Source organism: Priapulus caudatus, unplaced genomic scaffold (assembly GCF_000485595.1).
Source record: "Priapulus caudatus unplaced genomic scaffold, Priapulus_caudatus-5.0.1 Scaffold515, whole genome shotgun sequence".
Taxonomy (NCBI): Eukaryota; Metazoa; Priapulida; class Priapulimorpha; order Priapulimorphida; family Priapulidae; genus Priapulus; species Priapulus caudatus.
Genome location: NW_014577576.1, coordinates 166,696 through 194,049, shown reverse-complemented (window position 1 = coordinate 194,049; position 27,354 = coordinate 166,696). Strand labels below are relative to the sequence as shown.

The following is a 27,354-nucleotide window of genomic DNA, read 5'->3' as shown; positions in this document are numbered from 1 at the left end:
CTTCTACCGACATTCTGTAAATGTCCAAATTGCTCATGTGCACAAACACTGGCGGCCGCCATTGCTCCCGCCTGCAATCTACACTTATAATATATAGTAGAATTATTAAGTACACTTAACTATATATTATAAGTGTCAGTGTGCAGCGGAGCAATGTGCGGCCGCCAGTGGTTTGTTGCCACATTGCAGCATGTATTGGACGGCCATTTACAGGAAATTCGTCGGCAATAATAGCGTGAAAGAGAGTACGAGGAAACATTAAGACTTTCGGTATGTAGATAGATTGTGCGTATTTATTAGCATTATGATTTTATTGACCATATGCTCCAAGTGCCTGTGGGTAGGAGAGGTACGTGTATTCGTTAGTCTCTGGGGACAGGTACACGTTGTGATGTGGAGCAACATGAGTGGGGAGGCCTCCTCACTTAGGTGAGGAGGGCAGCCGGAGTTACGAGGCCCCAGGCCCTAGTACAATGTACCCTGTTTTATGACGAACGGACGGCACAGGCCATGGCTCAGGCATATATAATCCTACGATGCAAAGAGGGCTGTGTAGAATGTATAAAGAAAGTGTGTCTAACAGTAAATTAACACACCCCCTACGCCCCCTCCCCCAAAACAGTTTGCCATACATTTCCACTGAATACCACATGGAGTAAATGCAACTAGGCAGAAAAGCTTACACTGGCGTCATTCAGGCCCCGATAGCAGGGGGGGTTCGGGGGGGTCTCGCACGACCCCCCCCCCCAAGCCCACCAAGCAAAAAAAATAGAAAGTTTTCCATTTGAAAATTTGCAAGAATTTCACCTCAGGTATGCACCAGTCAGCCTCCATTTTAGGTGTAATAATGCACACATCTCAATTCCGACACACCTACCCCCCGCCTCTGTCGCTATTGCTCCTCGCTGTCGGTCGCTTCGCGCCCTCATCAAATCCCAACATTCAAAACGAAATCCCCCAATGTAAAGCTGGGCTAACGGGCCTGGTCATTACTTATTAAAGGATCTTTCCACAGTCGGGTAAACAAGGTAATGATAACTAGAACACCAGCGGAAACTAGGCGGGAGAATGCGAACATTCGACAATTTTGTAAGAGAGGTGTTGTTTGGACAGAGTACAAGCTCCAAAAAATTGTCATAATTCGATAACGTCGAAAGAAAGTGTTTATACTGACGTCAGTTTCTTCAGTCTGGTCATCTGCTAGGTTTCGCAGGTACCAACTTAGGAACTGTATATTGTAAAGGCAAGCCAAGGGACGTGCAGGGCGGCGCCAGAGGGGGCACAACCATACCTTGGGGGAGTCGCCCCCCCCCTATCATGTGCAAGAATCGGATTGGGAAGAAGGAAGAAAGAAACAAAGAAAAAAGCCACTTGAGCCGGCTGGTTACGGCTCGAACGTGAGGCCTTTTTATCTTATATTTAGCTTTTGCTTTCTGTCCCTTAATGCCATTTTTCTTTGCAAATTGAGGGGAAATTTGCCTTCAAAGTTGCACCAAATCGGCAACGGCAAATCTTCCCTGCTGCCCTTTTTCCGAGAGAATTCCCACAGCTTCGATAGGGGCGGGACACACCCTCATACACCCCACTGCGTTGAGCAAGTGCAACGAACGTCCTCGCCCCCCTATCAAAATACCCTGGCGCCGCCCCTGAAGACGTGTAAAGGAGGAACTGTTGCTGGGTAAAACTGATGGGACCAAGTTACCGATGGGTAAACTGTTGAGGTGAAGTTTACAAGTAAATTTAGAGGACGACTAGATCGATGCTTCAAACGCGGCAGGAAAAGTGGGGTTAAGTGTACCAAGGGCACATCCGCATCCTGCATACATGCATTGTAGTGATAAAGGTAGGAAAGATAGGAGGAGGTAGATAAAATTTAATGTGGACAAGAAGTTTGATAGTGGGATAGAAAAGGAGTGTATATATATATATAATATATATATAGGAAGTGGATGTGTTAGAGAGCTAGAGGACCGAGTTGGATAGGATTTTGAGATAGCTGTAGAAGAGGCAGCATATCAACCTAATGCACCACACTTCCACTGTGCCTCTAGTTTTATTTTCACTTCCCCCATGTGAATCCCAAATTAGTTATCCTTTATCCACCTTTCCTCCTCCCCATTCATATAGTCTTTTTTGTTAATTCAACCTTCTCATCATTTTCCAGCTTCTCTAACTCGGCCGTATCACTTATACTCACTTCTACATTCCTCAGACCTCTGGCTTCTTAATTCCCTCTCTGTTTTCTCTTCATTTACTTCTCTCCTTGTCTACCAGTTTGAATGACGAAAATTTCACGCGTATCCAACGTTCAGTGCACCAAACATAATTTTTTGAAGTAAACTGACGTTTCCAGGCAATAATAGCTAAGGAAACCTGGCTAATATTTCTGTAGACCAAAGTGATAGGCCTACTATAGCATCAGTGTGTCTGCAATATTTTTCAAGATTGCACATTTGTTGACTTTCTAGGTTTTCAAGTTTCATGGATAGCAGCACTGTCAACCAGAGTAGTCATACAGTTGGAATTTTCATTTTTCCAAATGGTGATAAATATGGTAAGCAAAGACTAGATAAAACACAAATGCAGAATTGACAGGTGTCTGACACATTTGCACTTTACTAGACTGATTGCAAATGCATCATGCAAGTCACACCATATTATTAAAAATCGATGGTCAGAATCTATCACACATATAATTTATAGAATTTTTGGCAACTGTTTTGAAGCCAGTGGCAAACACGATAAGCTCACAAGATAATAACATTGCTTGTTTACTTTTCTTGTTTACCAGAGGGTGAATATGTTATCCTAGATGGAGGTGTGATAGAGAGACAAGGTTATGGAAAGCATACTTGTGCTTCCACTGGCATCTGCTATGAAGGTACATGGCTCAGTAAGTATCATGAAAATTGCATTGGTAAGAGTGATATAGAGTATTATAAGTCTCACTAATTGGTGGCTTGCTAAAAAATGTATAAAATAAGACTCAGAATGTCTATTGCATATAGGACTGAAACTAAAACTCTTGTTACACTAGATTTCTGTTGTTTATTGGCTCTAATAGCAAAAGCAGTTCAGTCCTTTGTTAACAGTCAACAAATCCATGTTTAACCCTCCTCTTGAGGGTCAAAAGGTTATCAGACACTTACTCTTCGCACGTCAGCAGAGAGTAGATTTCACAATCCTTTCAATAAAGTAATAAAAATGATAGGTCAGCGCTGAAACAAAAAGTTTTGCACTCGGTCCGTTAGACCATGTCTCAGAAAAGTTTTGATACCTGACCTTTCCCCCACTGCCTTTGACTGCTGACCTCAATTTTGCGCTGGTGATGGTTTCCTCCCATCACACTATACATCGAATATTAAGAGCATAGGTCGAGCCGTTGAGATTTGTGCCACAATTTCGTATTTCCTCCTGTTATGTCCTCGCACCTCGGCTCTATGGCCCGGCTCACGCCTTAGTAAAGGACTAATATTAAATAGCTTGTTGTATAATCATCCATCTTTTATTTCTCTGGTAGAACCGCGTGGGCGGCGCCACTGCAAGCCAAATAATATTACTCTATTGAAAACCTAATACATTACACTCCTCCTTTTTTAGACTGCAAACTCAACCAAACTCTAAACTTGTAGATCTATGTCTCATTTAGACTATCCAAAATAATTACTACTGCACGTTTGGCAAAATGTCCATTATGAAAATGTCTATTTTCTGAAATACCGCTTTAACAGAATACCGTAACATTTTTCTTCCTTCTCTCCTCCTAAAACTGACTTGTCGTAATGTAGCGTTGAATATACGTTTGTAGACAGTAGACGTAGATAGAAGGTGTACGGTGATGTAAACGGTAAACAACTACAGGTTATTCTAAACACGAATAGCAACAGTACGTGTATACACATACCAAGTGGTGGTCGGAGATTCTCTCGTTTCTCCCAAAACCTCTCTCTTTTAAACCGTACGCGCACTCGTCGCGACCTCACAGACTTCCTGATTCGTGGCACGACTAGTGACCACATACGACCGGTCGCCGACGCTCGTGCCGCTTGTATCGGCGCAGAGTGTTTGAACACTTCGTGGCCGCTGTCCGCTTAATGATCGTGGGTTTGTTACCCCTCGCGCATTCTTGTTAAAGTTAATGTGTTTTGTATCGCTCCGGTACTGCCCGCTGTCCATTTTGAATTACGGGTGTTCTTAATTATGTAGCTAATGGCTTCTGAGTTCATCGCCCGAACTGTTGCCAGGGTAATATGTCAGACTTCCCCATATCTCTATCTCAATGCTAAAACACCGTACTACAGTAACACTTGAACACTCCAAAATATAGGGGAGTAACTAGAATTGGTAACTAACTTTAACTCGTGAACTTGGCAAATAGCCATACCGTCATCAATTTCACAACACTGAACACAGTAGGCACTGTAGGCCTATAGTCTGTTCATAAATTGAGTCCCTTGTCTACCGGTTTGCGGATACGGGTAGACACCCTGAGTGCAACAACAGGAGTCTCTGGAACAACAGGGCTAGCATTAGAACTAGCGTGTGTCCCCACATCAAGGTCATGTTCTGACTAGGAATAGCAGTCTCGGTGGGCTGCCGAGTGTCCACTATTGGAGAATCAACACTGTCTTTTGGAACTGTGGCCAGTCTAGGACCAACAGGATGGTAAAACTCCCCAGACTTTTCCAACACAGCATTCTCTGGCTCCGTTAACCCCTTCTTGCCCTCAAACTTGAGTAGGTGGTCCACATGGACATGCCTAAAACTTCGCCCAACCCGAACCAAATAGGATGTTGGTCCCATGCATTTCACCACTGTTCCCAGAGACCACTTAGAGTTAGAGTCACTATGATTTTTCACACTGACAGCATCATTCGCTTCAAATTCACGGAATTTCACTCTGCTTCGATCATGCTGATATTTCTGCTGCCACTGTTTGTCAACTACATGCTCTTCAAAATTTAGCACTAGCACACTTGTGCTCTGCGGCCAAGGAACAGTTCTGACGGTGTCTGTCCAGTAACGGAATCCGCTGTATTCCTGTAGCGAATCAAGAAATGTCCCAGTCGATGTCCCATAGGCAGATTTTCACCCCCTTGCTTCACTTTCTCGATTTCCTTCAGTAGTGCCATCTTGACAATTTGCACTGACCTCTCTGCAGCTCCGTTAGAGGCTGGGTGATAAGGAGGAACAAGAATATGGCGGACACCATTCCGTTTCAAGAACAGCGCAAACTCTTCTGCTATGAATTGCGGTCCGTTATCTGAACACAATGTTTCGGGTAGCCCATACCGTGAGAACCAAGATCTCAAAACCTCGATGGTTTTCTCTGCTGTAGTCGAGCGCATGTGTGCTACTTCGATTCATTTTGAGTGGCTGTCCACCAGTATGAAGAAATGGTCCCCAGTCTTCTCTGCGAAATCCACATGCACTCGCTGAAACACGCGTGTAGGCCACTTCCAGGGATGCAGCGGTACCACTGGAGGGCTCCTCCTGACTGCTTGGCAAATGGTGCACCCCTTTATTAACTGTTCAATGTCTTGATCGAATCCGGGCCACCACATATAACTTCGGGCGATAGACTTGGTTGACACAATTCCTTGGTGCCCCTCATGTAATTCTTGCAGGAGCCTGGTCGGAAATTCCGTAGGAATGACCACACGCATACCCCACATTATGCAATTTTGCAAGGTAGAGAGTTCATTTCTCCTCAAGAAATAGGGTTTCAGCTTCTCAGGTTTCAAATATCCAGGCCAACCATTCTGGATGTAGTGATGCACTCTGCTCAACTCAGTGTCCCTACTAGTGCGTTTTGCAATGTCCTTTGCTCTGACTGGCAGCTCCTCCAGGCTGGAGAAAAAGAATGTCTCTGCTGCCTCAACATCTTCGCGTTTTACCGGCTCATGGCTCAGAAGGCGTGATAATGCATCTGTGTTTGCATTATCCTCGGATCGGCGATAAGACACAGTATACTGATAGGCTTGTAGGATTACTGCCCAACGCTGCATTCGGGCAGCAGCTAAGGTCGGAATACCGGTCTTGGGACCCAAGATCTTTACCAACGGTTGATGGTCCGTGAAGAGATGACACTGACGTCCATAGAGATATTTATGGAATTTACGAACTCCATAAACGATCGCAAGAGCCTCTTTTTCAATTTGCGAATAGTTCTGTTCACTAGGTGTGAGAGTTCTGGAGGCAAATGCTACTGGTCGCTCCTCTCCATCAATCTCGTGAAAAATCACAGCTTCTACCCCATAGGGTGAAGCATCGGTCGCAAGTATGAGCTTTTGCTTCGTATCATACGGCACTAACGCGTTACTTTCTAAAAGCGCAGTTTTGCTCCTCTTAAAAGCTTCAGCACAACTTTCAGTCCATTCCACTCTACTTCCTGCTTCAACAGCTCATGTAATGGATGTAACAGGGTGCTGAGGTTTGGGATGAAGTTCACGTAGAAATTCAAGAGGCCTAAATAAGATCTCAACTCTCGAACATTTCGCGGTTGCGGAGCGTTTTCAATCGCAGTGACTTTATCCTTCAGCGGATGTCTGCCATCTTTGTCCACCTCGTACCCTACGTACTCCATACTTGGCTTCTCGAAGACACATTTCACCCATTTTGCCTGAATCCCGTGTTTATATAGTCGTGCCAACACTTCTTTGACTACAGCCAAATGTTCCTGTGGAGTGGTACGAATCGCAATATCATCAATCCTACACTGAACAGTGTCCAGTCCCTGTAACACCTGATCCATCATGAATTGAAACATACTCGGTGCGGAAGCGATTCCATATGTCAAACGGGTATATTAGTACAGCCCCCTATGAGTGTTTATGGTCAAATACTGGCAACTGTCCTCATCTAGCTCCATCTGCTGATAGGCATTGGAAAGGTCGATCTTACTAAACATGGTACCATCTCCCATAGTCGCAAACATATCCTCGATATCTGGCAACGGGTACGGGTTATCAAGCAACACAGTGTTTACAGACACCTTAAAATCACCACAGATTCTTATCGATCCATCTTTCTTAGGCACACATACTATCGGCGATGCCCAATCACTCCTCTCAACCTTCCTAATCACTCCCTCTGACTCTAACCTGTCCAGTTCCTTGTCAATTTCCGGCTTCACTGCATACGGCACAGGTCGAGCTTTGTGAAAGATAGGCTGTGCCCCCTCCTTCAACCTAATGGGGTTGGGTTGCAGCTCTACACTAAAGATATTGGCCCAATTGAACTTCAAGCTACCGAGCCAATTCCTACCAAGCCAACCAGGTCTGGACTGTTCCACTACAACTAATGGAAACACAACTTTCTGATCATTATGCACCACTTCTGCTGACATCTCACCACAAACGGACAGTTTACCACCTCCGTATACTTTGAGTTGCAGCTTTGATGTATGCACAAAATCACGGACGTACACGGTTTTGGGCAAAATCGAAACACTGGCTCCGGTATCAACTTTCATGGGCAAATTCTTGCCACCGCATTGAAGAACAACTTTGAAGCCTTTCGATATTCCCGATTCCATCGAATACATTCCGAGTACCGATTCCTCCATTTCTTCAATGTATTTAATCGACGATTTTGAATGGCACACTTTTTCGAAGTGCCCAATGCGCCCACATTTTCGACATTCCACCGATTTGGCTGGACAAGTTGGGTCTCAACCAAAATGACCCCGTTTTCCACAACGATAACACTCGTCATTCCGATTTGGTCGACTACTTCCACTAGAGTGCCTAGCCCCGTCTGCACTAGGTCGACGATTTCCCTTTTTGAACTTGGATGGCTTACCATAGCCACCCTTGTGCGCTGAACTTTTCATGGCTGACTGAAACTGAATGGTTCCATTTTCACTACTCGTGGCCTCACTACTACCCATTGACTTCATCTGATAGTCTACAGCTTCATATGCACGCTCCAACTCACAAGCTCTGGCTAATGTCAGTCTGTCTTGCTCAAGACATTTTCGCCTCAGTTTAGCTGAAGAACACTTTTCAATCGACTGATCCCGAATTTCCTCGTCAACATTCGGGAAGTTACAGAACTTTGCCTGGGCATGAAGACGTGACACAAATTTATCCACAGTCTCCCCAGAATCCTGAGACAATCCACGGAAAACATGTCTTTCATAGGGCTCATTCACCTTAGTGATAAAGTATCCATCCAATAAAAAAAGGTGTATACACACGTGGTGCCTCCGGGATTTGCCTCCAGTCCGCATCTACTCTGGTTGGGCCTGGACCAGGGTCTGGCAAAGTGTCAAACAGTTCTTGTACTTCTGGCCCCACTGTGCAGCAACAATGCCCGTTTTTGTGGCGCATTTACCACCGCTTTTGTGCCGAGAAAATACTGGAACGATTTCTTCCATTTGGCCCAGCGTGGTCCCAACTTGGAAGCATGGCCGGTCATATCGAACGGCCTTACGGCTCCAATTTCCAAACTTATGGCTGCCATTATGCATCAAACAACTCTCCAAGACTTTAACTACCTCGACGATCTGCAGCCGGATATCCGCGCGAAGCGTAAAAACGCCGCGTAGCGGCAAATTAAATCGAATTCGCTGCACTGTTTAGAACACCTTCCTCAGGTCCCTTTGGGTAGAGGACAAAGCCGTATAATCGCTCAATTGAGCAGTTGTGGCGATTCCACAAGCCTTTTCACTACGCACGTAGCTAGACATTTCCTAGAAATGGTCGCAATTGTTTGTTTGCTGCTCGGCGCGTTTCGTTTTTGTCTAGAAAAGCGAGTTTTCATTTTTTCGTTTCACGCCCTGAAATTATTCTCGTACATATCGCGTCCGATAGATGGCGCAACGAGGCCATGTACATAGCATTTTCAAGTCGTTTTTCTACGTATCCCGTCTCATCTGGCCGCCACTGTTATGTCCTCGCACCTCGGCTCTATGCCTGGCTCACGGCCTTAGTAAAGGACTAATATTCAATAGCTTGTCGTATAATCATCCATCTTTTATTTCTCTGGTAGAACCGGGTGGCGGCACCACCGTACAGCGGTAACTATTACTCTATTTAAAACCTAATACATTACACCTCCTATACCTTAAGTTAAGGGGGAAATATTCCCCCTCCATTGACACATCTTGACCTTTGACCCGTGACCACCAAATTCGACATCCCTAGTCATTTTCGCGACCCCCCGACGTCCCAAATATAAAGATCTTACGTCGCGCGGTTAAGATTTGTGCCGTAACTGTCGACTCACGGACGGACAGCCAGACGGACATTCATGCGATTCTACAAGCTGCATCTGACTTCGTCAGCTGAGCTAAAAATATACATGACTGGATATAAGATATAGCCATTTTAACATGATAAAACTGTCAACTTTTAGATGATATGCTCAATGGGGAAGGAAGTTATACACATAAATTGGGAGCAATTTACGAAGGCCATTTCAAGAATAACAAGTTCCACGGTGCAGGAAAGTATAGCTGGCCTGATGGAATGAGCTGTGTTGGCCAGTTTGTTGAAAACAGGTGAAAGCCTTTTATGATAATCAGTGAACTGTATTTGCTCATACAATTCATTTAATAAACAATACTTAGATCTTAGTTGAGATTATTGCATTTTAATAGATGTATTTTCTTGGTTCAAAATCGTAGTCAATAGCATGTAAGCCATTTGTCACGTTCTGTACGTTTCCTCTTCTGGATTAATTACCATTTATATTGCTGTGAGATATAAATAACGGATATTGTGTTAATTAGGTTACAAGGCAAGGGGCAGTTTTATGACCAGGAGGGACACTCTTGGGTTGGAACATTCCGGGGCAAGGTGGCTGCAGGACTACAGCTGCATCTGCAAGTATGACGATTTTCCAAAATATTCTAATTTAACTCCTTAAATGCTCACCCGTTTTACAGTTGTCACTATCAATTTATTACATGTCACTTGCATATTATCAAAACAATAAAACCCATATACTGATTTTTATGATGTAAAGCATGTATCATTCATGATGAAAATTGAAAATTAGCACTCAATGTTTTACTGCACTGCTTAAGTACTGCTCCATGTTACTGATAAAGACAAGCTGGTAAGATGCAAGATTAGACGTATGAAATAACTAATTACTAATTCCACATCATGGCAACATGATACCGCACATCCATTAAAAAATCTAATTATATTAACCAGGGTTCATGACAAAACACATTCAACGTTCAAATTTGTAGAAATCAGATTTCAAGCGTGATCATGAAAAATATAACAACTTAACTATAAGGAGATGCTATTACCATGTTTTTAATACAAAATGCACAAATAAATGCAATGACATACAAAACATATGATTTATAAGGGTCAAACTATTTCTACATATGTACTTAGGACGATCATACAAATTACTTCACTATTGTGTCTGTCTACAGAAGGAAAACATACATACACATAAAACCAACTTGACAGAATATATAGTTTGCTACTTGATATGGTTGATAAGTTGTGATGAAACATTTAAACACACAGGCACTCAGAGTACATGGAAACTGTCTCATACCCATGCAATAAATAAACTAGTTAAATAAGAAAACGTGCATTAATACTATGAGAGAATGATAGTGTATTTATACATAGAGAATACGTGTCCGTGATACTGTGTGATATGTCATCTATATACGGATATTCACATGGCGGACAATCTTATGACGTGTATAAAGTAAACAAGGCAGTTTTTTACATTTAATTGTGTATAGTTTTGTGTGTTGAGTAACGTTATTTATAACAAATTTTAAAATCTGAAAACAGAATGCCTTTCCTATGGTAATATGAATTCTTATGCACACATTAGATGTCCATTGCGTATACCATCCAATCTATTTATATTCAATAATATAAAATGTAATACAAGTTATACTACCACTGCACAATGTTTTTAGCTGCCCACCAAGTATGACACAGAGGTTTTATGCATTCTAACAGCTACATATAACCACTATTCAAGGCATGCATTATAGAAAAGGTATAGATTGCAAAAACCAGGTGTTATTATTGTTAAATTGTGTAGGTCACTCCAAGTGGTATTTGGTAGTTTTTCTGCTATGTATGATAAAAAGCTAACATTTATCTCACGGTAAAATTACTATATGACACTCCTCACGTTGCAGTTCATTAAGAGTTTCCAAAATTTCAACAATCCACAAACCTAAATTTTTAAAACAACATATCAAAGGCACAAGTTTTATATTTTTAACTCTAAAAGTCTGTTTTTGATATACGACTCAACTCGTATGTAACCTATCTATAGAGGGTTCCGCGACTTGCACTAAAAATAGCAATATTACCCACAATCCTGTGCCGTCGGCCATAGCGGTTCCAAAAAGAGCGAACATGTGTTGCGTGTAAATATTAATCTGCCGATCTGCACAATCAACCGATTTTACATTGGTTATAGTGTTATTATTGCAATAGATATTAGCAGTAAGTGGATCCCGATTTTGCAGACAGGTTTATCAGCTGGTTTTGGTGTGCTAGAGTTCGAGATGATTGTGCAGACCCACAGGCACTTGGAACGTCTCAATAAAAAAAAAGGTAAATAAACACAAAATGTATTTACTACCAAAGTCTTTAGTGCAATTCGCGGAACCCTCTATATTAACCAAGGTGTAAATGCTTCATGTATTCACATTAGGTATTATGAAAAACATGGTGAACCTACTGTGAATGCAATTATAGAGAGATATCAAGTAAAGAGCAGCCTATGCAATAATTGTTTGATTGTTTGGGAGACTAGGAAATTGTAGCACCAATATTTTAATGAATCAGATTAAAATATCTATAATGACTTTGCATCTACTTTCTGAAATGATGGATCTACACAACCATGTCTTAGTGGCCATGTCAGGTTATGCTACCAGCATATGTTAGTGAAATATTGTTTCAGTATTTGCTTGACCTCACATATTTTGGTAATGCTGCTGTGTGGATAGAAAAATGTGGAATGGTATCACAAGGTACAATTGCACAAATCCATGTGTTTGACAATCATTCTTGTTTCTCGTGGTTCTTGTATATTTCCTCCCTTTCCAGGCGTTCTAAAAACAGAGATTGAAATTATTAGATGAAAGATCTCAATCTCACTCACTCCCCCCTCTCAACCTCTCTCTCTCTCTCTTTCTCTCTCGCTCTCTCTCTCGTTCTTATTGCATAAAGAAAAACATCTGCATGCAAGCACACATGAAAAATGTAGTACCGGTAATACAGAATAAAATGTTATAAACCATCATGATAGACAAATTTTCTTTTAGGAATTATTTTGTGAGACCTAACACATTTGGCCTACTTGTATTGATAAGTAGAAGGGAGTATAAAACTGAAATTATATAGCTATTTAGAGAAATACAGATGAACATCATATATACCATCCTCCATCTCGGCCTCTTGCTCGTCGTCATATACTTCTGCACAGCAGATGTTGTAACAGATGAATGATAGAATCATGGTTGGTAATCCCAGCAATACACAAGACACAAGCGGCTGATGCGTGAACATTTTCTATAAAAGGAGTACATACTCATTTGTAATTTTCAAATTTTGCAGCTCTTACAATTCATAGATGTAACTTTCAAAATCAAAATGTATTCAAACATGTTCAAACAAAGGCTGTAGTTTAGAGTAGCTTACTTATTACTGAGTGTGACTAGAGCAGTATAGAAACACAATTGTAAAGTGCTCAAAGGGAACTTTATAGATTAATATCTAGAAGAATACTGTATCAAGAGCCCATTAACCCCAGAGCGTACAACGCTGAAATAGGAAAACCATGGTGTCGTTTCAGCAAAATTAATCAAGTTTACCTACCTTATTTTGATACTTCTCTACCGGAATATTATGCAGGAGTCATAGCTAGCCAATATAAGATCAACCGCTTGTCTCTACGATGTTCCTATACCGAGATATAAAGCGATAAAAATCTAGTACTTCTAGGTAATCCTAGCGCCATATCACCTAGTAACACGCCTCTCGCGCGTTTAGTGACTGCATAGATATATACAACACATGTTCTAAACATATGTGTTGTATATATCTATGCAGTCACTAAACGCGCGAGAGGCGTGTTACTAGGTGATATGGCGCTAGGATTACCTAGAAGTACTCGATTTTTATCCGCTTTATATCTCGGCATAGGAACATCGTAGAGAGAAGCAGTTGATCTTATATTGGCTAGCTATGACTCCTGCATAATATTCCGGTAGAGAAGTATCAAAATAAGGTAGGTAAACTTTTTTATTATTTTTGCTGAAACGACACCATGGTTTTCCTATTTCAGCGTTGTACGCTCAGGGGTTAATGGGCTCTTGACTGTATATATCAGTGTTTACTTATATGACGTATGAAATATTGATAAGTTTGCAACAACTACTGTACTTACAATCAGTGTGGAATAAATTTCAAAAAACATTCTTTGTATTCTGTGAAAAATGGAATTGCCTCCATATGCCTGAAGATAAGAAATGAAATTATTACACTGTCTTAGCTATTTACATTTTACTTTCCATGTATAAAAAATCCACATTATCACGAATAAGGAAACGGTTAAAGTAAAAGATTACTTGATAGATAAAATGTTATAATAAACGGTTAAAGTAAAAGATTACTTGATAAATAAGATGTTATATTTATGCAATATTGTGGTCCGACTTTTTGTTGCTCACACGTAATGTGCATACATTACAACTAAATGTTACACACCACTGCTGTTCCATCAATGATGCTGTCAAGGAATAACTGAATATCATTGGTCTCCATCTCTGTTAGGTTTCCACGAAGCTCGTAGTACTGATACGTTTTTGAGTTCAGGACAACTAGTCCAGGTATGTTCACGAAATGCATCACTATAGTGTTTACAAGCTCTGACCCATCCACCCATCCAAACTGGAAGGCACTGTAAGTTATAATATAATATTATAATTAGAATCACATTAGTAGCAAATATATATATATATATATATGTATGTGTCTGTTATGTAATATTGAAGTTAACAGTAATTCCCAGTGTTATGCAAGAAATGCACTCCAGAAAAAATGTAATGCAAAATGATGTAACATGAATCACGTTTTTAATTCTATTATATAATTGAAGATGCGTTCCTACAGAAATCTTTCAGCCGAAAAAGTAAATACAATCACAACTATGATTGCAAGTAAACACTTAAACGCCTATATAAATAGAGTATACAATCATGAAATTATTTGTAATAATTAACAAGAATTATATACTTACTCTTTGTGCATCTTTCTGTTGTTTTCTGCAATCTCGTTCATTCTATCAAATACCCTGAAATCAAGTAATTAATTGTTATTTTGCTTGTTATTATTTTAAATTCGTGTCTCATAATAAATCTATCACTAGTCTACCTGTGTTAATTGTTACAAATTTAAATAAAGGTCATTTTAGGAAAATCAATGCAAAATCAGGTGTAGCATATATATACTCTGTGAAACCAGATTATTCCAGGTGAGTTTTTATGTCCGAATTTCAGGCCACTACTGATAGCATGGATACAACTTTTGAATGGTTCAAAGACATACTTGATTTAGATCCATAAAACATGGAACTAACATCAAAACAAAAACCAGGATAGTATAGTTCCACCCCACCTGGTAGATCCCAATAAATTTGCACCCTTGCATTATTCTTATTCATCATTAATCTTTAAACCACAAAAGTGATCAATCAAAACAACTATCGTTCAAAAATCTTGACACATTCAGTTCATGGTAATGTAAGACTCCAGGATGAACCAAGATTGTGCATAGTTTTGAACTTACCAGCCAACAATCTTTGAAAAATTGAAACAGACTTTCACAAAAGCTATACTAAGAACGACACATTTTTGAACTAGAAACTAACTACACTTTTACGTAGATGTATAAGGAATATAATTATGATGAGACAGTTTAATTGAGATCACAATGCAAACAAGTACAAGATAATACATGAGACATTAAACATTTAATCACTTACTTTCTCTCAGCCTTTACCATTTTGCCAATCAAGTTTTTCTGGATGACAAGAATGACTATATTCTTTCCTGGAAATGTAAACTCGTGGAGATTTCCGTTCAAAATCTCAGGAAACAAGAGCAATCTTTCTGACATGACCCATTTGTCGAGCGAATCCAATGACGGTTTCTTGTTCGATTCTGAGAAAGAGCATGAGAACAAAGAATGTTAACGGTTTCTTATTTTTACCCACTTTGTAAATCCGTAATTGTAAATTTTATGGTTAATAAACTCATTTTGCTGCACAAGTGACTTACATTTAATTCCTACCAATTACATTTTAATTCCTATGGTTACAAATAAAATAGTTATTCCATTAAAAAACATACTAAAATTAATAGCAGATTTGTATAATAACTGCTAGTAAGTAATAGTGCACAGCCAAAGACATTAATTATGATGAATGAAAGCTGTATTTTTCTGCGAATGTCGTTCTTGATACAATTAAAATAACAATTCTCTTTAATCTCCATATTTTGAATTATTCCTACTAAGGTTCAAAATAGACATTCCAATTTTAACAGACATGCAATCGCAATTAATGGATACTATTTCCCCTATCAGTCCCATTGCACCTATGGTATATTGTATATGTGTTCATGTTTGTACATCTGTGTGTAAATACCATTTAGCCAATAATAGTTGTCATCTTTAAATACAACCACAGTAGGAATGGATTCCAATGGCACAGATTTAGGCAACCTCTCTTTTGACATGTAGTAGAAGTAGCTATCAGCTATTCGTTTCGTTGCAACGCTGCTATATGTGTCCTGTTAAATATAGAAATTACACATTTTTAGTTTGTTACTAGCAGGGGGTTATATATGTTTTGTTAGGTTAAACTAATTGATTGTATTTATTATTTCATGTATCCTAAAGACCTAAATCAACCATTGGTGAATACTATGTAAGCAGAAACTGATTTCACAGAGTGTATTATATAAATAATATACAAGCTCAATGGTTAACAAGTTAGAAATGTTATAAAATTGTATAAACTGGCACAAATTTGACTGATCTGCCGTGATACAGGGAAAAAAATAAGAAATTGTTGATTACACTGGCATTTTTGTTAAGCAACAGACACTAACATTTCCACTGGTACCTCAAGATTTTCTATTATAATTTACGAGTAGCATTATGCCTATGAACAGTAATGTATTTTTCTCACCCAGAGATCACCATTTTCCTCCCCAACGTAAAGAAAGAAATGACCTTCAAAGTGCTTCTCCCGTGCATCCTCCAGCTTGTCTTCAGAGTCCAAATGCCTAAGCGCTGGCCTGCAACGTACGTCAGTTAGCATTAGGATTAGAGGCGTAGTTAGAGGCACGTAATAATAATGCACTTACATGGAGTACCTCAACCAGCTCTCACCTTCAATGATAGCAGTGTGTGAGATAATGTAATGAACTGTATGTGCGTATTTAATATTCAACACTTTAACGGATATAACTAAACCGACTGACACATTGGCATTTTCCTACTCAGCACATATGTCTATATTGCTCGTCAGCCCGATTGCAAGTTGCAGAAGGAAATCTAAAATGGTAATACTAATAATATGGAAAACCTTAATGTTAACCTATAAGTACAAAAAACCTTTATGTAGCTTGCATACCCCAATGCTCTGTACGCAAAGTCAATAACATCAAGCTTTGTTCGCGCTCCATGGTAAAAGTAGACATTGCTCTGTTTCACACTGTAACAAACACAATTATGCTCAATGTCATTTCGCTATTGATACTCATTTGAGAACAGTTTATACTCATTTTTACTCCATAGATTTAAGATAATGTTGGTCAGACAGTCTAAAACTCCTAGGTTTACTTCAGGATGAGTACATTGCAGTAAGAACTGGTCTGCTGTACTATATATATAGCTATATATATACAGGGTGCAAAATTAACGGGAGTCCTTCTTGGACCGCGCATTTCCTCGTGTGAACGCTAAATACCGGATTTCTTGCTACGTGTGAACGCGGCTATTATCATTTACAGAAGCACTACGCATTAGATATATGCATTTTTCTATTTTACTCTTTATCATTTATTCTATTTTTTATTTATTCTTCGTTTTTCCCTCATGTAACTAAATGTATTGTGATTCTGGAAAGTAATACGCCTATACCGAATTTTTCATTTTACTTCCAGTGTTTGCTGTTCATGAAAGTGTTTTGTTTTTATTCCAAGAAGTATTGTTTCAATTTAAAATTGCGTTACTTTTATTCCTCGTGCCTTTTCGAAGTGGTGTCTACACATCGTTCTATAACGACGCGCATCGCTCGTCAGCGCGTTCCTTGCAGCGAGTCGGCCAGGTCTTATAGCGTTTTCGAACAAAACGGACATGATTCACACCAGGTGCGCCTCAAGTAGATGACCACACATTAGTGATAACCTCGACGTGCAGGTCATTAAAAGATATACCGTCAATGCTTCGGCCGCGCACTGTCTACCGCCGCGTCTATGTGCACGTATTCTTAACCAGACTTCACTAAAAGGAAAATTAGAAGTTTTGGCTCATAAATCTATGTCTGGAGATTCAAAAATATCCCATCATGATCGCTTTTCTACTTCTGTTATGTTAGAATGACACCGCACAATGCTGTTTTTCTTAGCCCTGCAGTTTTAGGAAGCTATCTGTAGAGCGAGGATTTCTCATGTTTTTACCAACCGTTTTTTAAAATATTTTCTCGACCTTTCTGATACTTACCGGTGCTCCTTGCATAACATCAAATATATAATAGGCTAACATGTCACAGAACACCCGCGCAACATTCTTTCCACCAATACGTGCATCGATCTGCATTTCAAATGAGACTGTTTATGTCAACATACCTAGCGCGTGACTTTTCCTCTCGTGAGACCAGAACGCTGTCGCCACACTAGGTTAATTACCTTTGTATACATTTCGAGGAAGGTACCAATTAACCAATATATAAATATTTGCGTTACGTAACTACGTGCGCTCGTTTCGTCGAACCGTTTGAACATATCAATATCGCATATCAATATTTCATTATCGCGAATATGAAGATAGCGGGCGCACGTTTCTTGTTCATTTACTGTGTTATAGCTTAATGTGTAAAATTGCCACCACACCATAGACGGTATTTTGGGTAGTTGTATATAAGACAGCCGAGTCGGTACAGTTTGTAACTTTGTGTTAGGGTTTGGGGCAGAGTGACTGTTTGTACTTGTGTGTGGTCTGCAGTGCATTCGTAGTGTAGTACGTTTACTCATTAGTGGTACCGTAAAAATACACGAGTCCGGGGGCCTGGTCGAATGGGAATTCTTGCCGATCGATTCCGCGCTGTCAAACTTTTATTGCGGTGGAATTTAATCGGGGTGGAGGTAATTTAAACAGGGCGCAACGATTGAAACGTGGGGGGAGTTTTCCCAAACGGGGCGGGAGCGCCCGGTTTGCGCAACGTAGGGAGAACCCTGCGTGTGACTCCCTGAAAATTCTGCCATACTAACTAGTTGGTTCCGGAGCACGGCCTCGCAGAATTACTGTATTTTTTCAGCTAATGTCCAAAGAAAATTTGGCAGACGTGCAACTGCATAAATCTTAAAAATAAGCACACGCGTTATTGTTAATATCTTTCATTCTGAACCCCAGACTGCGGACTCCCTCATTTTGCTGCGGACTCCCTCTTTTTGAGGGTAGGGAGTCCGTTGGACTCCCGTGTTCTAAAATTCATTTCTACCCCTGTATATATTATATATATATATCTGCTATAGCACCTAACCAGACCATTTATATACTTATGCACAGAGAGACTATGGCCATAGATGTTCCTGCCAATACTAACTTAGCACTGTTGATGGACACATGAATAACCTGATGATTTGACTGAATTATTTTTCTTCTTTTCTGCAAGCTCAGTTATAATCTCAATTCAAACATGTGAAACTAACAATTTTCAGACTATTTTTCTCCTTTTTCATTCTATGGAACCTAATTATATTTAATTACATTTTATCATAATTAAATTGGTCAAAAATTTGATTATGTTACATACAGTATTACAGTTGGAAAGCCACTGATACCAAATTCCTTTGCCACATCTGTGTATTTTGTAGCGTCTACTTTGGCAACCTTTATTGGACTGCCATGGAGTCGATCAGCTATGTGCTCATACGTTGTAGAAAATTGCTTGCAGTGACCACACCATGGTGCATAGAACTGTAAAATAAATTCTTACTAGTTTGTACATCTAAAATTATACATGAGAACAACTTAAGGCCTGTCTCCACATACGCGGCGCGGCACGGAATGCCACGGAAACGGCGTCGTTCACCCCTACCGGCAAAGTTCAAATCTATTATATCTTATGGCGCAGTCTCCACTGACACGACACGGCGCCAGTCCGGTTTCACGGCGACGGCGAAAGTCGAATGAATTTGACTTTTGCCGGCTGCCGTGTACGGAGAAAGACAGTTGAACCAATCAATGCGATTGTTTTTTATCACGTGTTCTGCTCACGCCACCATCAGCCAATGGACAACAAGCACATGCATAATTTCTGATCACTGAACCAGAGTGAGCACAATGCGCTCAGATACAATGCGCGAAATCACAATGGTTTTTTTTCAGCACAACGGTGCTGCGTTTTGCTGTGTCGTGTCGTGCCGCGTGTGTGGAGACATAGCTTTAACGGGCAGCAAAAATACAATGAACATTAAAGAGAGATTCCCTCGAACTTTCAAGCGGCAAACATAAAATCAGGCAAAGATGAATTATTTTAACATTGCACGCCTATATATATGTGATAGGTGAAAAAAAATTGCTCAGGAATACGTTCATTCAAAGCTTTTAGACTACAAAGTCAAACGTTCGGGTCAAGTAAAAATTTATTTTCATCGGTATATAATGAACATTATTATATTAACATAAGCTAAGAGCTTTTGCACCGATATTTAAAACGCGTTTACCGTTGCCTTGTTCCGCTCCACACACTTGCCGTGTTATGTATGTATGAACCATGCTATGTAAAATTATACACACTGGCATGTTATGACCCAATGGTTTTTCTGGTCATGTACATGCATGGCTAGCTGATAGTGATAGGGAAATGGCAACGTTTTTGTTGCTTGGAGATTATAGTATTCTGAGCGAGCGAGAGAGCGAGTCGCTGTTAGTTCGGATTACGTTTTGTTGGGTTTTTAGCACGTTCTATCTCGAAAACGGTTACGGTAAAAATTCTGAAATTAATAACATAAACAGTTGAGGTGTCTCTCTGTCTAGACTACAAAGTTTGGTTTCATAAAATGATTTATATTAAAAGTTATGATATCTGAAAGTGGCTACATTGACTCGATTGAAATGATGGTTGCTCAAATATAAACAATATGGCGCCTACGGAACCGCAGCGAAAAGCGTTTTTCGAGTTGCTTCTTCGATGAGCAAATATAGGCTTCTTCTATATATATAAAGTTGTTCAGCCGAATTTTTGTGTTCGCGCATAACTAGAGAACTCCGCAGCCTAGAGGAAAACTAAATATATTTTCAAATATAAAATTTCAAAAAAGTTAAAAAGTTAAAAATTTATAAAAATTCTATTCATCAATAGATGGCGTTACAGATTAACATTATACTTCACGTACGTGTGAATCCATGGTGTATAACCATAACGGACCAGTAGCCGAAACTGACTCCTAAACCATTGATTGGGTCTTGATTCTGGGTTCGAATCCCACCTCAGGAATGCTTTGTTTCTTTACTTTTGGACTGTTTAGTATGTACTTCTGCTGTATTCACCGTTAATTTCTAAATTAAATTTTTTTTACCACATTTAAACGTTTTAGTCTACTAGCCAGCCTAGTGAACCTAGAAATGTCGAGTACTATAAGGTTTTATGTTGGAAATGCAATATACAGGTCATAAGGACTCAGAAACTGCCGGATGCTAATTTGCACATGTGTAGCATTTTGCATAATCGGCCTAATTAGCATATTAATTAGGTCAATATCACTAAAATCGAAGAATATGAATTCCTTAGTAATGCACATAGTAGACTTCATTCCGTGTGTCTAGACCCATGTTTTCGACACTAAGGCAATTGATTCTGAACATGGATTCAAACCCGCAACATCCTTACCCGACTGCCAGAAAATCCAATATGGCCTGCCATGCATAGTGAGGTAAAACCGTAAACATCACCATAAACTCAGTGCAAACTGTTGGAAAGACAGGAGACTTTGTTTTGATGTTTAGAGCCCATGTTCTTAACACCCAAAGGATTCCATCGTCTATAGGACGATATATTTAACAGTAAGTTATTAATTATATCTGAAACAGTTAAATATTATTGATGCAGGCTAGATGTCATGGAATTACCATAGATGAACTACCCAACACGCCATCAAACTATCATACTATTCGGCCTTCGTCTTCATGGTTGTGATCATTTCTCTCCAGTCTCCAGATCATGCTTCTCCTTCCTTCTGCTCTTCATATCCTTCCTTCAGGACATCATCACCCGCCGCCCCCCCCCCCCCCCCCCCCCCCTCGTTGTGTCCAGTGAGTTACAACACTTCAATTTCCTCGCTTACACACACAGTTCAGCAGGTAGCAGTGACAATCCAATTTGCATGGCACAACCACTACTTCCCGCTGCAGGTCCATTCCTCTCTTGCTTCGCAGCTGTCAGCTAATGACGTCTCATGAGGTTTTTGGTGGCGGTAGGGGTCTTTGGACAGCACTGGACCACTTCATCATTTAAACAGTAACTTCGCCATCCATAGTTTAGTGATTTGGACAGCAGGAGGGTCATCCCTTGGTCCGCAGCCTTCGCACCAGCATCATTTGGAGATGTGCCTCTCCGGATTATGGAATCCCCAGGTTGAATTGTCTGTTGGTGTAAGGACTTCAACTGGATGGTAGGAATCTTTTTCGCTTGGCGATAGAATCTCGTAGCCTGGAAAGCATTCATTGACGGTGCTTTTCTTCTGGCCATATAAATGTAGGAAGAAGGCGCTTTGCCAGTTGCCAATCCAGGTTCACTGTCAGTGACATCGTTTCTCTTCCCAAGAACTGAGTTATTCAGCAATCATCAAGTGCTGTTTGAGCACTTTCAGGGCGGACACTTTCCCTTCCCATAGGATAGAACACAGTGTCAACAGGGCCTGAGAGTTGCGTGGCTATTCCAATATTCCGCTTGCATTTCTCCCCCGAGCTTGGTGACAGTGGCATTGATGTCAAGCACGGATCATCCACTTCTACATCTGAACATGGCATGATACCCAATCCTTCAGCCCAGTAACAGCGAGCAGATACGAATACATACTGTGTCATCGACTAAGGATGCGCACTAAGTCCGAGCTCGCGGCCGATGCAACACGAAGCATGTAGCTGATGAGGAGATATGTCTGCTTCATCCATGATGTGCACAATACTGTTGGCTTGCTCACAAGCTTCAATGGTGCTACCGAAGATCTGTGTGCAGAGTAGTTGTGCAGAGCTGCCTGTTGGTTGTTCTTAGTTTGTTCATGAATGGCATCAAGTCGCCACTAAGTGGTTGAGTTTCAGAGTCATTGAATTGCAGTGGATGTCCTTCCCGCTCTCCCTCTGCCTCTCGTGATCCTTTGCACTGATACCTTCATGCCGCATCGTAGATGACATAAGTTGTCTGCCCCTCTGTAGTTGATGAGGCGTGGATTTGTCATTCCTTCAGCAAGATCACCCACCTGTAGCCCGAGGATGCCAGACAATGTGGTAAGCAGGTAGCTGAGAGGCGCCACGCACAGAGTGTCAAGGGGGAGGAGGGTTCCTTATGATGACGCCGAGATGTTTAACTAGTAGCTGACTTGTTTCCATTTCGTGAGAAATCCATAACTCGTCGATGAGTGATGGAGGAACAAGGCCAGCTCAATGATGGAAGACAGCAGACAACCATAGGTTAACTCTTTCTGTCCAAGCGATCAGGAGAACTGGGCGAATACCGTTTCCAGGTCATCAGACAATTTTTGTTTTTCACTTGATACTTTTTGATTATTGGTAGCAAGCTGAACTGTGAGCCAAGCCAACAGTAATTGGGCATCATTATGAAGGCATGAATCATATCTCTCATCAGCTACACATGCCTCGTGCTGCATCGGCCGGAGCTCGGATACTGTGCGCCATCCTTAGTGGATGACCAGATGTATTCGTGCTGGCCTGCGTGTACTGCGTGCTGGAAAGGATGGAGTATCATGTCATGTTCAAGATGGAGAAGTGTGGTGATCCGTCCTTGACATCAATGCCACTGTCACGAAGGCTTGTGGATGAAATCAAGGAATATTGGGAAATGCAACGCACTCTCAGGCTGTGACACTGTGTCCTATCCTCAATGGGAAAAGGAAATGTCCGCCTGAAAGTGCTCAACCAGACTGATATTGCTGGACCTAGACTCAGTTTCGTTGGAGAGGACATGTCACTTGACAGTGACATGAATGGCAACTGCAAAGCCTTCTTCCTACATTTATATGCCAGAAAGAAAAGCACGTCAATGAATGCTTCCAAGGTACGAGATTTATCGGCAGCGAAGAATCCTCCATCCGTGAAGTCCCTTCCACCAAGCACAGCGACCATCAACCTGCGGATTCCATAATCCGGAGAGGCACATCTCCAGAATGATGGGCTATGGAAGGCTGCGGACGAAGGATGACGGCCTGACCTGGCCTGTCCTAAATCACTAACTAAATGATGGGATAGTATTCTTTGTTTTAAATGAATGAAGTGTACTAGTTGCTGTCAATAAGAACCTACCGCACGCAAAACCTCAGGGTGGGAGGACGTCATATAGCTGCAGCTGCCGAGCAGATGGGGAATGGCCTGCAGGCATGAATGTGGTGTGGTCAGCAAACTGGATTGTCAATGTACCTGCTACTTGTGGTGAAGGAGGAAATGAAAGTGTTGTAACTCACTGACACAACGGAGATTGATGCTGAAAGAAAGGATATGAAAGCAAGAAGGAGAGGAGAAGAGATCTGGAGACTGGCAGAAAATAGACAGCAACCAATGAAGACGTAAGGCGGAATAGTAATGAGTTTGATGGTGTTGGGTGTTCATCTAGTATTCCAATATCTTAGCTGCATCATATATATTTAACATTTATATATAATAATATACTTATCTGTTAAATAATATAAAGTCCTCATAAGGACGATGGAATCCTTGGTGTTAAGAAACATGGGTCTAAAAACATCAACAGAAGTCCTCTGTCTCCAACAGTTGCTGAGTATGGTGATGTTAACGGTTTACCTCAATTATGCAGCAGGCCATATTGATTTCTGGGGCATCGGAAGGATGGTAGGGGTTTGAATCCTATGTCAGATTCAATTGCTTTTTAGTGTCGAAAACATGTCTAGACACATCGAATGAAGTCTCTATGTGCATTACCTAAGAAGATCTTCTGTGGATTTTAGTGATTTGACCTAATTAATATGCTAATTAGGGCCGGCCAATTAGCAAAAATGCTACACATGTGTCAAATTAGCATCCGGCAGTTCTGAGTCCTTATGACCTGTTATATTGCATTTCAACATAAAACCCTTATAGTTAGCCACATGTCTCTCATCACTCAATGAAGAACACATAGGGGGGCTAGTAGACTATTTAGGTAAAATCCACGAATAAAACTATGGTAATATAATGATAGCGCAAACTTGACGAGAACACATCACGGTAAAGCCTATGTCAGTTGTACATATCAAATATTAATTATATTTTATATAATTTCATTATTTTATTATATTTGACTTTTTTTATTGTAACTTGACTTATTTATTTAATTGACTTTATTCTTCTTATCTGAACTTGGTTCATCTGCCATTATTTTCTTAACCTCCATTCGTTCTCGCCAGGATACCTGACTGGGTAAAATCCCTCGCGAGGCAAATGCGATCGGGATTGGGATGGAGGCTGCATGCGCATGAGACCATGTGGACATGGGATAGATACCATACTGGATGGGATCAGTTGCAATGGGATGGGCCCATGGGATGGCAATCTGTAAATGCATGGCAGGCCTGGGTAGAGGAATAGGATTGCGACTCGGGACATGAACTGGCAATGTCCAATGGCCCATGCACCGCAGTATAGACTAGGATGATGATGGACTGCTATCGCAATGGATAGATAGATAGTCGATTTTCTTTGGTATTTCGCTTTCAACCAAGTGCGGTCACCAACTGAGTACCCACTGATTTCCCCGGGCAACGCCGGGTATCCCGCTAGTGATACATATTTTTACAGTTTTATTTTCAAAGCTAACGTTCAGTTAAAGACTATCAGTTATTCACTGACGTTTTTACAGTGGTTTGTTACACAAATTTACGTGGAAAGTTCGAGGGAATCTCCCTTTAACCAAATCATCTTTTGATAATTCAGGTACTATTAGGAGTCATTTTATGGAAACTGGCATATTGACAGGCAGCTTACATGTTACAAACCATCCAAGTGGGTCACATTTCCCAATGCAATCAAGTTTATATGATGAAAACTCAAGGCTGTTGATTTCTGAAATTTACGCCTTATTCGTCAACAGAAATTAATCACACCTAGATAAAATCAGCCAGAACTGGATATGTTCCGTACATTTCATTGTATATATATAATTATGGTGACATGACTTACTTCTATTAGCCATGATCCTTCATTTCTAACTTCGGGCTGGATAAATCTGTGTCAAAACGAGAAACGTATACGATACAGACCATTAAATGTAGACTATATGTCAATGCCAAGCACAAAGAAAAACAAAGAAAAATGACTACAAACATCGCATATAATTCATTGACACAATATATAGTGCTGAATAAATACCAAGTTATGTAAGGAATCAACATTCATAATTATAAGATGAAATACGCATGCTTACTTGCTATTTAATTCAATCACCATTGATCTTTTACAGGATACTTCCCTCATAAGTAACACAAGCATAACATAAGTATCTGAAAGCATAAAAATTCAATTTATGTCTACGTATATATTACATAGTATGTACTTCGAATATACCTGGAATAAATCCAAACATTAGATTTAAGTCATACCCTGGGTTGCAAAAAGAATGAATTATTGAAATGACCCATATTCGATGATATCATTAATATCCTAGTCCATATAGTCCAATAGTCCAATAGTCCATATAGTCCAATAGTCCATATCCCCATTTCCCGCCGACTTTCTTCATATATAGTTACAGACGCATTCCCGTGGAAAGCATTTTAGACAGGAGTACAACAAGCACACTTATTAATGCTGAAGGGGTCGTTGTAGTATCAGGTACTACATATATATACCCGAGGTACATATATGTATACACAAAGTGTACCAGACTTGTACTACACAAGTGTACTCTAACCCTAACCCCAACCCTAAACATACCTCATATAAAAATATAAACATAATACTAAACAACCTAAAACTACCTCGGGTACATATATGTAGTACCTGATATGACAACGACCCTTTGTGCCTTTTTAATAGCATACAAATCAACATTTTTAAACACTTGCATTGATTATTTTATAGTATCGTTATTTTACATATCGAAGACAGAAAGAAACAAAGCTGATCAAATAGACAGATCCACACTGCGGATCGCAGTCGAACAAGCCTCAAATTTGCAATTAACTAAAGAGGAAGGGGCAGAATTCCAATACAGAATAACAGAAACAAAGAAACTCAACATAAATTTTAAAGAAATCCTTTGAAGATGGCACGTGAAGCAATTGAGCGAAAACATATTGTGGTGGTCTCAAACTATGCTTGATCCAAAGCAATGATCACGCTCAGATGATCGAGTGCTATGAAAAGTCTTCATCAAGCAAGAGGGAATGATACAATTACAAGTTATTTATTTATTTATTTATTAATATAAAGACGGTACATTGATAACAGATATATCAACAACATGAGCTTCCAAGCACCTTATCATTAGTGCAAGTAAGTTACCTACCTAAAGTTATTAAATTACAAGATACAATGGTAAGAATTAAAGGGAGAGTTTACTCTAGGTTCTAGCATTATTTTCAGTTAATTTAGGTTATAATTACGCTACATAAAAAGTTTCATGGTTCAATCACCATTAGAAATATTATTAAAAAATGTTTTAAAACTAACGACTACAGTTTGATTACAACGACGGTGGCGCCACTCAAAGCGCACGATCTGATGAGTTGCGCAAAACCACTTTTCAGCCTAGGGCTACAGACCGAGGGTGTTTCTTATTTATTAATTTAAAAGCAAAAGGATTGTAATATCTTATAAACGACATATAGTTTCAGTTATAATATGGATAAATTTGCCCTAAAATGAATATCGTTCGGTTAAATAA

At 40.2% G+C, this 27,354-nt stretch overlaps 2 protein-coding genes across 2 annotated transcripts in view; one reads left to right on the top strand and one right to left on the bottom strand.

Moving 5' to 3' along the window:
* LOC106811212 (MORN repeat-containing protein 2-like) overlaps nt 1-10,539 on the top strand; it is a 12,818-nt gene extending 2,279 nt beyond the window's left edge. The window contains exons 2-5 of the mRNA XM_014814767.1: nt 2,469-2,554; nt 2,792-2,893; nt 9,361-9,505; nt 9,737-10,539. Of these exons, the coding sequence (XP_014670253.1) occupies nt 2,482-2,554; nt 2,792-2,893; nt 9,361-9,505; nt 9,737-9,839 (423 nt within the window). The 5' untranslated portion in view covers nt 2,469-2,481 and the 3' untranslated portion in view covers nt 9,840-10,539. The remainder of the gene's footprint in view (nt 1-2,468; nt 2,555-2,791; nt 2,894-9,360; nt 9,506-9,736) is intronic.
* Nucleotides 10,540-11,412: 873 nt separating this feature from the next.
* On the bottom strand, nt 11,413-25,992 carry LOC106811209 (protein disulfide-isomerase TMX3-like). Its single transcript, XM_014814762.1, has 12 exons — nt 25,894-25,992; nt 25,650-25,695; nt 19,054-19,217; nt 16,651-16,731; nt 16,204-16,312; nt 15,658-15,802; nt 14,995-15,172; nt 14,251-14,304; nt 13,719-13,911; nt 13,399-13,467; nt 12,389-12,521; nt 11,413-12,061 (listed from the first exon to the last, which is right to left on the bottom strand). The coding sequence occupies exons 1-12, from the start codon at nt 25,977-25,979 to the stop codon at nt 12,012-12,014; spliced, it is 1,308 nt and encodes a 435-aa protein (XP_014670248.1). The 5' UTR covers nt 25,980-25,992; the 3' UTR covers nt 11,413-12,011.
* Nucleotides 25,993-27,354: the final 1,362 nt, after the last annotated feature.

Coding starts and splice junctions, on each gene's coding strand:
- LOC106811209 (XM_014814762.1), bottom strand. CDS start 25,979: ATGCTTTCAGATACTTATGTTATGCTTGTGTTACTTATGAGGGAAGTA. Junction 25,696..25,893: donor GTGATTGAATTAAATAGCAA/GTAAGCATGCGT, acceptor GTTTTGACACAG/ATTTATCCAGCCCGAAGTTA. Junction 16,313..16,650: donor TTTGCGTACAGAGCATTGGG/GTATGCAAGCTA, acceptor CGTACGTTGCAG/GCCAGCGCTTAGGCATTTGG.